The sequence below is a fragment of the Suncus etruscus genome, chromosome 6, assembly GCF_024139225.1.
Source record: "Suncus etruscus isolate mSunEtr1 chromosome 6, mSunEtr1.pri.cur, whole genome shotgun sequence".
Classification (NCBI taxonomy): Eukaryota; Metazoa; Chordata; class Mammalia; order Eulipotyphla; family Soricidae; genus Suncus; species Suncus etruscus.
The window spans coordinates 122,726,996-122,742,184 of record NC_064853.1 but is presented as its reverse complement, the minus strand read 5'-3'; the positions used below and the strand labels follow the sequence as shown (position 1 = coordinate 122,742,184).

At 52.1% G+C, this 15,189-nt stretch overlaps 1 protein-coding gene across 1 annotated transcript in view; it reads right to left on the bottom strand.

The window, feature by feature from the left end:
• Positions 1-15,189, bottom strand: part of SLIT3 (slit guidance ligand 3) — a 527,919-nt gene that overhangs the window by 26,951 nt on the left and 485,779 nt on the right. The window contains exons 15-21 of the mRNA XM_049774569.1: positions 6,882-7,032; positions 6,068-6,142; positions 5,096-5,239; positions 4,290-4,433; positions 3,521-3,684; positions 2,583-2,715; positions 249-317 (exon numbers count right to left, since the gene is read on the bottom strand). Of these exons, the coding sequence (XP_049630526.1) occupies positions 249-317; positions 2,583-2,715; positions 3,521-3,684; positions 4,290-4,433; positions 5,096-5,239; positions 6,068-6,142; positions 6,882-7,032 (880 nt within the window). The remainder of the gene's footprint in view (positions 1-248; positions 318-2,582; positions 2,716-3,520; positions 3,685-4,289; positions 4,434-5,095; positions 5,240-6,067; positions 6,143-6,881; positions 7,033-15,189) is intronic.

Sequence of the window (15,189 nt, the reverse complement as noted above, 5' to 3'; positions counted from 1 at the left end):
CTAGAGACTCAGGAAGAGGAAAAACCATCACACTTTTGGCAAAGCTTAGAGCAAGCAAGCACTGCAGCAGAGAGGTGCAGTGGGTGTGGAACTCCAGGAAATGAAAATGAACTCCAGAATGAAAGGTTCATAGCAAGGAAGGGGGTGCCAGAGGCTCTGTGTATTCGTTAGAAACTCCTAGTTTGTTGCTCATTGCACCTGCCCCCCCCCTCAGGAGGTCTAAGGTCTCCCCAAGACAAGCTCCTTACATCAGGGTGAGATGTCGAAGGGCTGACAGCTCCCGGGGGACAGCTGTTAAGTAGTTTCCTTCCAGGTACCTGGAAGAGAATGAGCGAGTGATGGGGTTTAGTGAAGTTCACCCCATAATCTCACTGTGCCTCCCAGAGCTTCCCCTGACCTCAAAAATAGGCCCATTTTTACCATACATATGCATCATGCTGACCTCTAAGCACATGTTCTGTTTCTTGTGGAAGGTCTAGTGCATGTTTATGCTCAGTGCACAGTGCTGGGTGAAACGGGAGAAGAGACTTTGTCCCTCTGAGCTTGTATTTGTTTCTCTATAATGGCTACTGGAAGTGATGAGTGGTATTAAAGGAGCTTTTCCATGAGGAAATTTGTCCAAAAGCCTGGCACCTTGGTGCCCATTGCATTTCCATTTTTTTTTGACCAGATCTGGTAGTACTCAGGGGTTACTTTTGGCTCTGTGCTCAGAAATCACTCCTGGCTCAAGGGGACATATGGGATACATAGGATTGAACCTGCATCTGTCCTGAGTCAGCCACATGCAAGGCAAACGCCCTACTGCTGTGTTACTACTCTGGCCCAGTCAGTGCATTTCTAGATACACAGTCCATCACAGGGACACATATACACACACAGCTATATCACACTTTCCCTCTCTGCATGCCCATCTGGTCAGATGTGATCATAAACCAAACAATGACCCCCTTGACAGTGAGCCTTTTGGAGCAGGTCCATACCACTGCTTTCATGCCCTGTTATTGCCCTGCCTTTCTTGGGAGCACCAGCCATGATCTGCATGTCATAAGCAAAGTGACCTTACTTCCATGTTCCAGTGCCCACTAGCCAGTCTCACTGCTGCTCTGCTTCTCTACCCTGGGGTCTCCTTTGTTTCTTGACTTACAGATTCTGCCATCTTTGGAAGGTCTTCAGAAAATGTATCTTCATAATGTTACTCCTTCTTTGCCCTCCCCCACAATCCTCTTCCATTTTCTCTTGCATGGGCCTGCCTGAGCAGTTTCCTTCCTCCCCCTTCCATGTTTCCTACCCCATCAGTTACTGTTTCCTGAACCCTGAGGGCAGAATGGGATGAGCTGAGCCCCCTCAACTCAAGTCCCTGAACCCCTGAGATACTCAGTTTCCTTGGGTGTTGGCAGGGGAGGAGGGAACAGAAGTAAAGGCCCTGTGGGAACCCCAGGATTATGTCTGTGCCACCCAGAACCTGTAAGCAGAACTCCCCAAAACTGTAGTTGACTTTAGAATTAGTCAGTTATCTTCATTTTTATAAATCTCTGACTCTGGAGCTTTTGGAAAAGCATCCAGGCCTGTTTCCCACATTTTCTGCTCTTTGGCCCTTGGTCTGAAGGAGCTTTGGCCCAGTCAGAAGGAGCTGCCCAGGATCAGCAATGGCAACTCTCACGCACTGGCCCCTGCCCTGCCCAGAGAAATGTGTGTGTGTGTGTGTGTGTGTGTGTGTGTGTGTGTGTGTGTGTGTGTGTGTGTGTGTGTGTAGGCACTTTCTATAAGATGAGGCATTTTCTCCCTCCCTCTCTCCATTCCTTCCTCCTGGTTCAGGCAGTTCTAGTCAGACCTAGAGACAACACCCACCACTCTCTTCTCACAATCTACCTTTTCCCTAAGACATAGGTCCAATGTGGAAGCTGTGCTGAGGACTGGGCATTAAGTCTGGGGGTTCTGCTGGGGTGACTAAGAGCACAGTCAATCTGGCCTAAAGTTTGGTGCTGCAGAACAAATCTGAGAAGTGGGGATGAGTGATAGTGGCTCCAGCTTCTGTCAGCTCCAACCCTGAGTGCAGCATGGCCCTGCTCAAGGGTCCTTCCCATCCCTACCTCCTAATCATTGGTGCCACCCTCTCCTCCCCCAAAGGGTAGCACTACCTTCTATCCCCACGGAAACCATCTCCCATCCTCAAAACCATGGTTTGATGGTTTTATTCCGTTTGATGGTTTTATTCCATTTGATGGAATAAAACCATCAAACCATTAGGGATTCCTGGTGGTTTGACCAGCTTAAAAGCTAGTGCCTCAAGTTTGTCACTTTTCACTCATCAAGTCTCAAACTGCCTTGGTGGATGTGCTAACACCTCTGGCACTGCTAAGGATGGTCCCCCATTCTTGCTCACCACCTTAATGTTAGCAAACACATAAGGTGCCTGGAAATACCCATGTGAGGTGAAGGAAAGAAGGAAGGAATATGGGCTGGAAAGTCTCCTATGGTGGCAGTTGTCCAGCTTCCAGAACCTTCCAGAACCTTCTACTTAGGCCCTTCTGGCTCAGCCCAGGGTGATATAGGAGAATCACATGGGTGTGGGAGACACTCACAGCTCTGTCACATCCTTGGGGATACCCTTGGGCAGGACACGTAGGCCCTGGTTGCTGCACCTCACCACCATGTCCACACAGGTGCACTGTGCTGGGCAGCGTGGGCCCAGCCGGCAGCTGTTCTCATCGTTGCCTGTAGAAGAGAGCCAAGGAGGAGTGTAGGGCGGTGCAGTTGGGGTTCCCAAGTGGGTACAGGAAATCCCTCTGCTCCCACTCAGAAGGTGCTGCAGCTGGCCTCTACCAGATGTTCATCGTGCTGGCAGGGAAGATGTTCGCCTGGTCTGGGAAACGGGGCTGCCTACATTCTGAGAATGTGGCTGAGCAGTCTGAGATAGGAAGGACATGAGATCCCAAAAGGCCAGAAGCAGAAGGAACCATGGGGTGGGCGTGACCCCTGATGGGTGTGACCACGACAGACAGGGCCCAATGGTATGGGAGTGGCCTCCAATGATGGGTGTGACCTTCACAGAATGGGTGTGGCCTCCCCCCACCTATTATTCATTAGGTCCACTAGGCCCACCAGCCACTGCCATGGTTCCTTCTCTATCTTTATAGCTCTTGGTGGAATTGCTGCTGACAGCACAAGCCCAGCACTCGCAGCTCTGTATTTTCATCCCCTTTGCCAAGAAGGGCCACCCCCCTCCCCAAAGTCTTCCCTTGAAGCCTGATTCTTGTGAACACCTACCCCGAGCCTCCTCATGGGGCAGGCAGGGGAAAACTATGGTCCAGGATGGCCATGTGCAGGTGTGCAGGTGGCCCACTGCACCATGGCATCGTTTTCCCAGCCATATACCAGGCTATACCAGGCTAGGCAGGGTTTCACATGTGGCAACTAACCAACCACCTGGTTTTTACTAATGCCTGTGTCCAGGGGTAGGGGCCCTTTCTCCTAAATCATCTACATAGATCTCTAGGTCATTCCATGCAAACCTGCTCACCTTCGCAGGTGAAGTCCTGGATGGCCACATCCTGGATGGGGATCTCCTTGAGGAAGAAAGGCTTCTGGCAGCGTGGATTCCCACTCACCACCCTTCTCCGGCGTAGCCACTTGCCCAGCCAGGCCAGGTGGCAGTTGCAGTTGAAGGGGTTGGACAGGAGATTTCTGGCAAGAGAAATGGACTGTCTCAGAAATGCCTCCTGTGCTGCAACCTGGCTATATGCTAGGCCAGGGGATGTGAAGGGGGGGACCCTGGGAAAGGGGGCATGTGTGTGGTGTTTGCCAGAGCAGCTCAACAGCCCTCTACCTATGGACATGACCCTGCCTGTGGGTCCATGCTGGTCTCCTGCATGATCCTTAGATTGGAAGGATCTGGGTCGGTGGACATTTCCTGACTGAGACTCCAGGCTTGGACATGTGAATATGGCTTAGGACCCGGAACAACTTCCTTACATCTCCAGCTCTGATTCATACTGGGCTGGTTCTACTCTGTGCTGACCTCCTGGGGCTCAGTTCCTGTCAATTCTGTGCCAGCCCACCCCAGGGTCTTTGCACAAATTTTTCTGGCTGAAGGACCCACAAAATTTTCTCCCTTGAACCAGTTCTCACTCTTCCAGGATGTGACAGAACTCAGGTGGGCCTAAAGACCACGCCAGGCCTCCAGCTAGGTCACTCACTGTGCCATGACAGGAAGCCCCCATAGTACCTAGGTGCCTCAACGGGTCTCAGCAGGAGGAGGGGACCTAGTGAGGGAGGGTACAAGAACGTACATGGTAGAGAGGGACACGAGTGTGCTGAAGGCACCAGGGGCGATGGTGCTAAGCCGATTGTCATACAGGGACAGCAGGCGGACGGAGCTCAGGCCCGAGAAGGTGTCATTGGTCACGCAGCTGAGCAGGTTACTCCGCAGCATCCTGGAGAGTTAAGGGGGAGCAAATGCAGAATGTTTGCACGAGAATGAGCATACATGTGAAGCTATGAGTATGTGTGTGACTGTGCTCCTATGAAGCTGTACATACATGTGCAAAGGTGTGAGAGCTAGCATGTGTGTATATGTGTAGATGTGTGCAGAGGTGTGTGTGAGAATGTTTGTACATGTGAGTGAATATGCGTGCAAAGATGTATGAGTGTGAGTGCAAGAGCAAGTGTGTATGTGTGTTCAGGCATGTGTGTGTTTGAGTCTACATATATGTTTATGAGTACACTATACACATCAGTTAGAGCATTTGAGACTGTGAGTATAACAGTGTTTGAATGTGTGAAGCTGTGAGTGTCTGAATGTATGTATGTGAGAGTGAGTCCCACAACCACTGTTGTGAGAATGTAAAGGTATATGTGTGTTAGAGTCTGTGTATGTGTGTGCTGTGTGTGTGTGTGTGTGTGTGTGTGTGTGTGTGTATGTGTGTGTGTGAATCGTGCATGCCTCTCAGCTCCTGCAGCCACCCCATTTGTGGAGTGTGGAGGAGCTGAGCACACTGAGTTCCTATGCATCAGGGTGGGGAGAAGGATCCAGCACAGGCCTGGGAATGGATGTCTGGGCTGTGCTACCCTCCCATTCTTCTGCCCAGCCACTCACAAGGTCTTGAGGCCACTGAGTCCACGGAACATGCGGCCATGCACTGCTTCCAACTGGTTCCCGGTCAGCATGAGCTCCTGCACGCTGGCTGCCCCGTCGAAGGCGCCCTCTTTCACCTCCTTGATCTTATTGTTGCTCAAATTTCTAGGAGGAGACAAAACAGCTCAGGATCTCCTGGGAGTCAGCCCATAAGCCAGCACCTGGTGGAGTGGGTGCTACCCTAGAGAGAAAAGCCTGGCATGGCCCAGAGCGAGTGGCCTCACGTCCCAGCCCTGAAGATTTACAAACTGTGGATATTTGCTTTGCTGAGCACTGGGTGTCAGAGCAGTTCAGGGCAAGAAAGAGAATTGTCTGCTTTTTGAGAGTCGGGTGTGCTGATCTATGCTTTCATCCACATGTGTGTCTGTCTGGAGGCTGCACACACTTGTCCCTGTCATGCTTGAATGAAAACAGTCACCTATTCTAGCAGGTGTAGGGTGTACATACTGTATCCTGGGAGCTGATAGGGGACCTGCTGTCTCTTATCCCTACCAGACCCTGGGACCCTGAAGCCATAGGGGTCAGAGGTTCTGTGGATAAGGAAGATGGGAGGAAGACAGCCAAGCTCTTAAGGAGACCAGGAAGCTGCCAGGGCAGAAATGGGGAGCTGGTGGGCAGAAGGTCCATCTTCTCCTGCCTGTGGAGTTCATGGTGGGAGACCTGAGCACAAGGTAGAGACAAGGGTCTGTCTCTGCAGTTTACAAAGTCATGAGGGGAATTGAACTGGCCACTATTGTGCCATAGCATTGCCATGAAGAAAATGCAGGGGTTGATGCCTATGAACCTCAGGTCCCTCTGGATGCAGCTTTGGTGAGGCATCAATTATTCTGAGATCCTCAATTGGAGAGCGATGGTACTTCTGCACCCCACAGCATGCACTGGCTCCCAGCTTGGCATCCTTAGTGAGCATCCTAGACCCAGTGGCACACTTACATCTTGCGCAGGTTGGGAAGCTTCTTGAAGATGCCTGTGGCCTCCAGAACCATGATCTCATTGTCATTCAGCCGCCTGCATGGGAACCGAGCAAAGGGGCATCTAGTTAGCTGCAGTTGATGGGGGGAGATACCCCATTTCTATTCTGCCATGCCAGCAGGTGTGACGCCATTTGGACACAGGGCCATGGTCAGAAAAGAGTCAGGCCCTTGCCTAAGACCCTCTCTGTCAGGGGCACATGGGAAAACCCAGGCCCCCATGGCTGGTGGCAGTGAGGGCTGCAGGACTAGGCTGTGCCCTCCGTGTCTGCCTCCACTTGTTGGGTCCAAAGGAAAGATAGCAGCAGTGATATCCACCTCCATGGCAGGGTGCAGTCTCTCTGCGTCAGTCTCCCCATCTACTCCCCATGCAGTACCCCCACTTCATACCAAGTCTGTCTTGGATAAAAACTGCCAGCCCCATCCCACCAGAGTTTCAGGCCCCTCAGAGAGGCCCCTCAGACATGAGCCTCCCACTTGCTCTCTGACCTGACTTTGCTACAGAATCTCCATCCTCTGGGCTTCCTGGGGGACCCTGAGGTACTAAATGCTCACACACCCTTTTCCAACATCTTTATAAGCTGAGTGAACCAGGGTGGAGTCAGCTGCCCTTAGGGGTAGGCAACCTATTGCCGAGCAGTGCAGGGGATAGAGGGCTGCGAGGACACCCACTTGACTGAGTAGGTGTTGGTGGTGGGAGTGGGGTGTCTGTGTGTGTGTCCATAAGGGGTGGGTCTTGCCTAGGTGCTAGATGGTGGGAGGAGGGGTGCACTTACAGGTCAGTGACATATTCAGGGAGGTGGCTGGGGATGCGGAGCAGCTTCTGATTAGAGCAGTCTACGACGGTGCCCTCGCAACGGCACTTCTCTGGGCATACGAGGTCCATGAAGCAAGCACTGCTGAAGCGGTTGCGGTAATCCTCTGAGCCTGGGCAGGGCAGAGGGGGAGCCTCAATGTGGGGTCTGGCAGTATTGCAGCACTGCTTTGTGGGGTCTCCCTCCCACTGGGTCCTGGTCCCTCCTTACTTAGAGTCCCTCCAGTGTCACTAGGTGCATGGTCTCTGGTGGGCCACAGACCTTGCTGGGGAGCCTGTCCTATTGAGAGACATGTGGGGAAGAACCTGGCTTCAACCTCACAGGCCACTTAGTCCCTGACCCTTGACCACCTTGGCCATCTCAGCAGATAGCCTCACAGATCCATATGAAACTATGGTAGATGCTGGATTTAGGCAGGTGGACAGAGAAGCAGAGATATCCTCGTATAAGGGGATACAGGGCTGCTGGCCTTAATTGGCAGAAGGTAAAGATGAAAGAGGGGTAACAGGAAGTGGGGTGTGATCTTTATGATTTGGAACTGACTTGTCCAGAAACTCCATAAATTACTGTCCAGAATTCAAGGGACTGGAGCACATATCCCAAGAGGGGCTGGATTTGCTCCTGAGTACCACATGGTCTCCCCGCCCCCAACACAGTTGAGTGTGGTCCCAAGACTCCCCAGGCTCTGAACAATGCTTGGTTAAAAAAGAAAAAGATGAAGGGCCTGAGAGATATGACAGCAGTAGGGCATTTGCCTTGCATGCAGCTGACCCAGGATGGACCTGGGTTTGATCTCCAGCATCCCATATGATCCTCCAAGCCAGGAGTGATTTCTGAGTGCATAGCCAGGAGTAACCCCTGAGCATCACTGGGTGTGGCCCAAAAATTCAATAAAGGGGCCAGAGAGATAGCACAGTGGTGTTTGCCTTGCAAGCAGCTGATGCAGGACCAGGACCTAAGGTGGTTGGTTCGAATTCCGGCGTCCCATATGGTCCCCTGTGCCTGCCAGGAGCTATTTCTGAGCAAATAGCCAGGAGTAACAGCCACAGCCGGGCGTGGCCCCCCCAAAAAATCTAAAAATTCAAAAAAAAGGATGAAAAAATATACATATTGACCATGGAAATGTTAGTGTGTGTGTGTGTGTGTGTGTGTGTGTGTGTGTGTGTGTGTGAGTGATTTTTCTGGAGGGGCACACGAAACTCTGCATTCATGGATCTCTCCTGGAGGACTTGGGAGACCATATGGAATGCCAGGAATCGAACCAACGTTGGCTGCATGCAAGGCAAGTGGCCTCACTGTACTATTCCTCTGGACCTGTGTGGATTTTTTGGGGACCACATCTTGTGATGCTCAGGAGACCACATGTGGTGCCAGAAACTGAATTGGGTTGGTCACAGGCCAGGCAAGCACTTTACCCTTGTACTTTATCTCTGGTCCATGCATTTGAATGGGGGAATGGTACCATACCCTGCAGTGCTCAGGATTTATTCCTGGCTCTGCACTCAGAAATCACTCCCGGAGGTGCTTGGGAAACCATATGGGATGCCAGGGATTAAACCTGGTTTAGCTGAGTGAAAGACAAGCACCCTTCCTTCCTGCTGTACTATCACTCTGGCCCTATATTTGAATCTTAAATGTTGTGAAGACGGGGACAACCTCGATTCGACCCCTCTGCAAGCTAGTGGCACTGTATTGTCATGAGTGGTGTGCAATTCCTGGGAGGTGGAAGGAGAGCTTAGCTTTACCCACTTATCTCCTGGTCACAGTATGGCAACAGCTCCAAGGAGGGGAGTTGTCTCTGGGGAGAAGGCCTGGGATGCTGATTTAACAATCAGGCACTCAGTGGTTTTGAAATGTAGTGCTGGGATTGGAACTCTGCACCTCAGCCTGTGAGACCTGAATCATCCCATTGAGTCACAGTGTGGGGTTCTATTGATTTGATGAGGGTAAAGGTCCTGCCAGACCCCTCTGTGAGCCCACAAACCCTGCAAAAGGAACAGGGAAGCTGATATGTGGATCTTCCCACCCTCCACATTTTGTGGACACAATGCTAAGAGACAAGGTGTCTGGACCAGCATCTGCTTAATGTGCAACAGGGAGTCTCTAGTTCCTTGTGGGTATTCTGTACGCATAAAGTGTTCAAGTCTCAGGGCACTGCCTCTGACTGGGCTGAGCATCCATCAGTGACCTAATGAACCTGGGATCTGAGGGTAGGACTATCTGAGTGTGGCCACATGTGTGCGTGGCATCTCCATGTTCCTGACAGGGTTTAATTAGAGCCCTGATGGGAGGGTTTAACCTCCAGCCATCATGAAGAGCTACATCATTCAAGGCCCACATGCTATCACAGTTATACATGTGAACATGATACATGGCGTCTACCAACGGTGGCTCACAGATGCCTTAGTAAACACACATGGCGTGTTGCGGGTTTCTCCAGCGACCTAGCAACAAGGTGTTCTGGACCATACCCCATCATGGCACAGGGGTTTCTATGGGGATTTGGAGGACACAGAGGTGAATGGAGGGAGGCAAGTCATTAGAATGAATTAGAGAAGTGGGGCAGCAGGACAGGGCACATGTACAAAGCTGAATAGGTTTGACCCCATTACCCAAAGCACTGTCAGGAATGATTACTGAGTGTAGAGCCAGGAATAAGCCCTGCGCATCCCTGGGTGTGGCCCCAAACAAACAAGAGTTCTATCCTGCCTGTTATTCACTTCTGCTGCTTTTCCCTTAGAACTGCATGGAATGTCACCGGGTGCTGTTGATACTCTGTGTGGCTGGTTCTTTCATGTGATGCTCTTATAGGATCAACGTCTCAGGGGAGACATTTTCTGATGTAGGGCTCCCATGGCTCCAAAACCAGCCTCAAAGGACTGGGTCCAACCTCAAAGGACTGGGTCCCCACTGATACCCCGCTCTGCCTCTTCAATCCTGGCAATACCCCGAAGTGAGTCTGAGACTTCTAGAGGAGGGTGAAGGCAGGAGGATGCACCAGGTGGACTTCCCCAGGCTTTAGGGATTTCCCTTTTGACTGTACATGGATCTGGACACCTTTGTCCCTGTGCTCATGGAGGGCCTAGCAGGTGGCCCTGGTGAGATGAGATAAGAAGCTACTTGCCTTTGCTCTCAGGTGTCACATGAGAGAGGCTCTAGGGCTGGTTGTCAGCAGGCCTGTCTCTTCCCACCCTCTTCCTTCCTCCTGTCCTATGTGTCCTGATCAGTCACTTTCTTGGATGCCTTCTGCCCTCCTGCTATGAGGCCCCCTAATATAGGGTCACATCCTGCATGTGACATATAAGTGGGAACAGGGGTGCTCAGAGTGGGCCTAGTTTCCTGTAGGTGGTATCTGTACCAGGAACCCTACCAAGTGCACAGAACGGGGCTTCCCTTCAACCCAAGCTGCCCAAACGCGCGTCTCTTGTCATAGGGTTGGGTGGGCACCACTGCCTGTCACAGCAGAGCTGGAAGGTGACCCCAACCTACTGAAATGAACCAATTCTGTAACTCGAGTCAGTGGACAGAGCTGCCTCACGGTTGTTTTTTGAGAGTGAGGGAGTCGCCATTGTGTTTGATGCAGGGTATGCAGGCCAATAACCCCAAGACAGCACTTCTTTCATTTCCTGCTTCATTGCAGTGTGGAGCCACTGGATGAGCCCAATGCTCATAATTGACCCCAAAGTTATTTCTTAACATTTCTGGAATTTAAAAGTCACTTTCCATCTCCAGACCTATCTGTCACTGCCAGAAACATTTAGCAAGAGAGGGAGAAGTAAAGGGGGACCATGGCTTCCTCTCTTTGGGGTCAGCTGAGAGGGACAAACAAAAGTCCTGAGGCAGAGATTCCTGCCTCTGGCAGGCACTGATGACCTAGGAACACCGTACCCCATCCCTTGGCCTCCACTCTTTGCAGGCAGCTCAAAAGCACGCGGCACCAGATCACAGAGGACACTCAGCACAGGATGGCAGAGGAGTTTAATAGATGGGGTGGGTAGGTGGGGATCCACATCTTCCCTGCCTTGTGTCCACTTTAGGGGTGCTGAGGAGACAGAAATGGGGATAGGAGCCCCCAGAGCCCTCCTTAGCACATGTGTCTTATCTCATTCTTTGGGCCACCAGCATGTGGAACAGAAGCCAGAGACTTCCCATGAACCGACGTGGACATGCAATGTGTACGCAGGTCCAGCCTCCCCATCCCATCCCTAAGGCAGGCAGGGAGGAGAGGGGGAGGGGCAGAGCAAGAAGAGGAATGGGGGGAGGTCTGGCTGCATCAGCTTGGAGAGTTATGTGGACAAGAAGAGACCATCAAATGAGGAGAGAGGGAAAGAGGAGAAAGGAGAGAGAGAAAAAAAGAGGAGAGAAAGGAGAATGAGGAGAGAGAAGAGAAGACAGAGTAAGAAAGAGAGAGAGAGAAAGAGAGAGAGAGAGAGAGAGAGAGAGAGAGAGAGAGAGAGAGAGAGAGAGAGAGAGAGAGCGCTATAGATTCCATGCAAGGACAGCATCCCACAGTCAATATTAACAATCTGACCCAGGACTCTGGGGAGACTGCCTTGTGGAGATGTAAAGTTGAGGTGCTCGAGGCCAGTGACTGCTACTGGCCCATGGAGACCAATTGCCCAAGGCCTGCTAGAATTCCAAAGCAAGGGAAGATGCCTTTGGGCAGAGGTTTTGGTACCAACAGACCTTGTATTCTTGGACCGAGAAGGGGGGACCCTCCTGAGCATTCCTCTCTTTCTAGTGACTTCTATCAGGCTCATTTAGGTTTATAACCCAAGATGAAAAATTATTGCTACCAGAGGCCTATCCTGCTCTTTTTATTTAAAAGATGAATCTTGTGGGGCTGGAGCTTTAGTAGGGAAGGTGCTTGCCCTGTATGTGGCCAACCTGGGTTCCATATGATTCCTTTAGCACTGCCAGGAGTGGTTCCTGAGTGCTAACCTGAATTCCAGAGTTAGTAGTAGTAAGCCCGGAATATCGCCCGGGTATGGCCTCAAAAATAGATTAATTTAAATTTGGGGATCCACTGGAGCAGTGCTGGGGATTGAATTTAGGATCTCGAAAACACCAGGCCTATACCTCATTCCTTGGGCCATCTCCTGGCTTGGAGCAGCTGTTATTGGCTGGGAGGACACAGGGCTGCTGGGAGAGTCCCTCTGAGCCTCAGCACATCCAGCCAGGGCGTGACCTGGGACCACAGTGTGCCTGGAGTCTAACGTGGCCCAGTGCATGTTCTGATAGGCTTGGCTAGATCAGTAAGCGGGGCCTCTCCAAGGAGGTGGTCTCCCAAGAATCCAGCAGAATGGCAGCCTAAGGGTGAGGTTGTCCATAGGCCCCCACATGATGTCTATCTAGTTTCTGCAAGGGAGCAGCTGGCACTCTGGCTTCTGCTCAGGAAGGTTGGGAAGGTGGCAGCAGCTAAGTATAAATATGACTGGGGCAGAGTTAAGATTAAACTGGCAGAATCCAGCCAATTTTACCTGTCCTCATGCTCACTTCTACACAGGATATGGTGGTGGTGGGTGATGGGGCTCACTGCTGGGAAGTGGGGGCTGGGAGTTCCTTATGCATATGTAAGGCCTATACCTGTCATTGCCTATCCTTTCCTTTCCAATACTGGAAGATGCACTGTAAGTCTGGGGAGCAAGCCTGGGCAAGACCCAGGCACTCTGATGGATGTTTGGAGGGTTGGAGTTGCACAGACCCCTGGGTGCTTATTTGGGGAGTTGGAGATGCACAGATCCCCAATTGGGGGGGTAAGAGGAGCACAGACCCCCCTATGTAGGCCTTTGGGGGTTTGGAGGCAGCTCCAGGTGTGTGGAAAGGTGGACACAGATGCTTGCTGGCCCCTGGTTGCTTCTCCATGCCCGAATCTGCTCTTGGAGAGGCTCTGTGGATCCTGGGGGTGCCCCCCCCGCCCTGGAACAGCTAGAGCAGGAGAGGTGAGCGAGGTCGTGGGGGGCCAAGGTGGTCCAGAGCAGAGAGGAGGTGTCGGCGGCGGCGGGGGTCGGGGTGGTCCAGAGCAGAGAGGAGGCGTCGGCGATGCTGCAGCAGAGCGGAGCTTCCCGCGGTGCTTGACAGAACCATGTTCCGTTTCCATCGTTCCACCACATGGTTAGATCAAGCACAAAGGAAAGCGCCGCGGCCAGGTGGCCGGCGAGCAGGCGAGGCAGAGACATGCGCTCAGAGGAAGCAGCGTGGACCAGCGGCAGCCAGGGGCATTCCCCCTGGGCGGATCGGTGCCGAGGTCACATCCCAGCTCCCACCCTGTCCTCTCCTCCCCTTGCCCACCCGAGACGCAGGAGGGCAGGGGACAGTCAGAAGGTCTACCCCACCCTCATGGAGCCTCCTCACAGGGATCCTGGTCAGCTGCGGCATCTGCACAGCGGAGCCTCAAATGCTACTTGGTCCTCTGCTGGGCAGGACATGGGACACAGGGTGGCCGTTGGACAGTGGGTTTGCTCAGCACCTCCCGTGGGAGATGTTCTCAGGGGCTGAGCAAAGCCAGAGACTGTTCAGCTCAGAAGGGTCTTCCAGGTTGCCCTGACTTTGGCTGGCTGGCTGACTGTGGCACAGAGTGGGAGCTGTGGTGTCCAGGGGTGTCTCTGGGTGCAAGAAGGGGGATGGCTGCTCCTGTGGTCCGTGCCCCTTGCTCAGGGCGGGAGGAACTCACCTCCCCAGCTCAGAGCAGCACCCACATCCACTGCGTGTGCCAGGCTCATTCTCCTGGTGTCTTAAGAGTCTGGGGTACCGACTTTGTGCCCCTTGTTCAGGCACAGTGACAGGACCTAGGTAGTCCTCCCAAGATACAAGTATGACCAGGCTCGCTTCCACAAGGACTATCCCAGGCATGAGGGTTTCTTCTTGCACTCATATTTGAGCAGAGTTTTCCCCATTCCCCTGTAGGGAATACCCTCTATGCTCCCCACGAAGCCTTTGAAAGGCTCCCTTTTTCTTTGGAGTCCCTTCCTGGAGCAGAAAGGGGAGAAAGCGATCGAGGATCCTCTCTCACATGGTAGATTGGGCTGGGGCAAATCTTTATCCATAGAACAAGGGCAAGAGGCTGAGAACTGCTGTTCTAACCCCTTCCTGATGATGTGAAAATTTAGGGGAGGGGACTCCCTTAGCGGCCCCTTCCAAGAGCTGCACAAAGATGAATAATTTGTAAAGTGCGAGTTAAGACCAGAACAGAGCGAGTGAACAGGAATTGCTGACAAAACACTATGCCCGTGTCTGTGTAGAATTGAAACTAACCATATTCATTGCTGACTATATAAATTAGCAATCTCTGGATACGTTAAATAAAAACTGTTCCCTCTTCAAGAAGCCTGGAACCTACAAATAAAAGCACCACGTGAAGAGCTGGAGCCTTACCACAGTGGGGAGGGCACTTGCCTCACACATGGCCAGCCTGGCTTCCATCCCCTGTACCCCACAGGATCCCCTGGCCCAAGTGTGATTCTTGAATGCTATACCAGCAATAAGCCCCAAGCACTGCCTCCCCCAAAAGACTAAAATTTGGAGAGTAGAGAACCTTTTAAAAATAGGTCAAATAAAAGCCAATGTGAACTGCATTTGGGGCTCTGGCCCTTTTGGTAATAGCCAGATGGAGCATGCATACATAAATAAATAGGAGGCCTCCCTCTTGTCTTGCGAATTTGTTTCTTGGTCTGCTTTTGCTTAGTGAAGCTTCACCTTCCCATCTATCCCCAATAAAGACACCTCTGCAGTGCCCAGATGTCACCTTCCTTGTGAGACAGACCTCAGCCTTCTGTCCACACCTGCACCCAGGGCATCCTTTTCACTTCGTCTCCCCCTTCCTGAGTCCCACAGAGGGGGGGTATATGATGAAAGCCAGGCAGCATCTCCCATGGACACGTGCTCTCCTATCCCCCTGCCAGATGGGGGCCCTACCCAGGAGGAGGTCTTGAGTCTCTGAGTCTATCTCTCTGCCTAGAACAGGGGTGAGGTGGATGCTGGGAGACCAGATGCCCCTCTGCCTGCAGGCGGAGGCCTAATCAGGCATAGCCCACAAATTGGTTTCTAATTCTATCAGCGTTAGGAGAGGCAGTGCTTTTAGGGGAGAGTGAAATGCAGAGTGCTGCTATCTGTCAGATCCTGTCCATGTCACTTGCCCTTCCTCCTCCTCCTATTTTTCTTCTCCTCCTAATTTCTTCCTTCTAATTCCTCTGCCTTCCTTCCTTCTCTTCCTCACTTTCTCCTCCTCTTCACTTTCTCTTCCTCCTCTTCCTTCTCTCTGGACCATCCT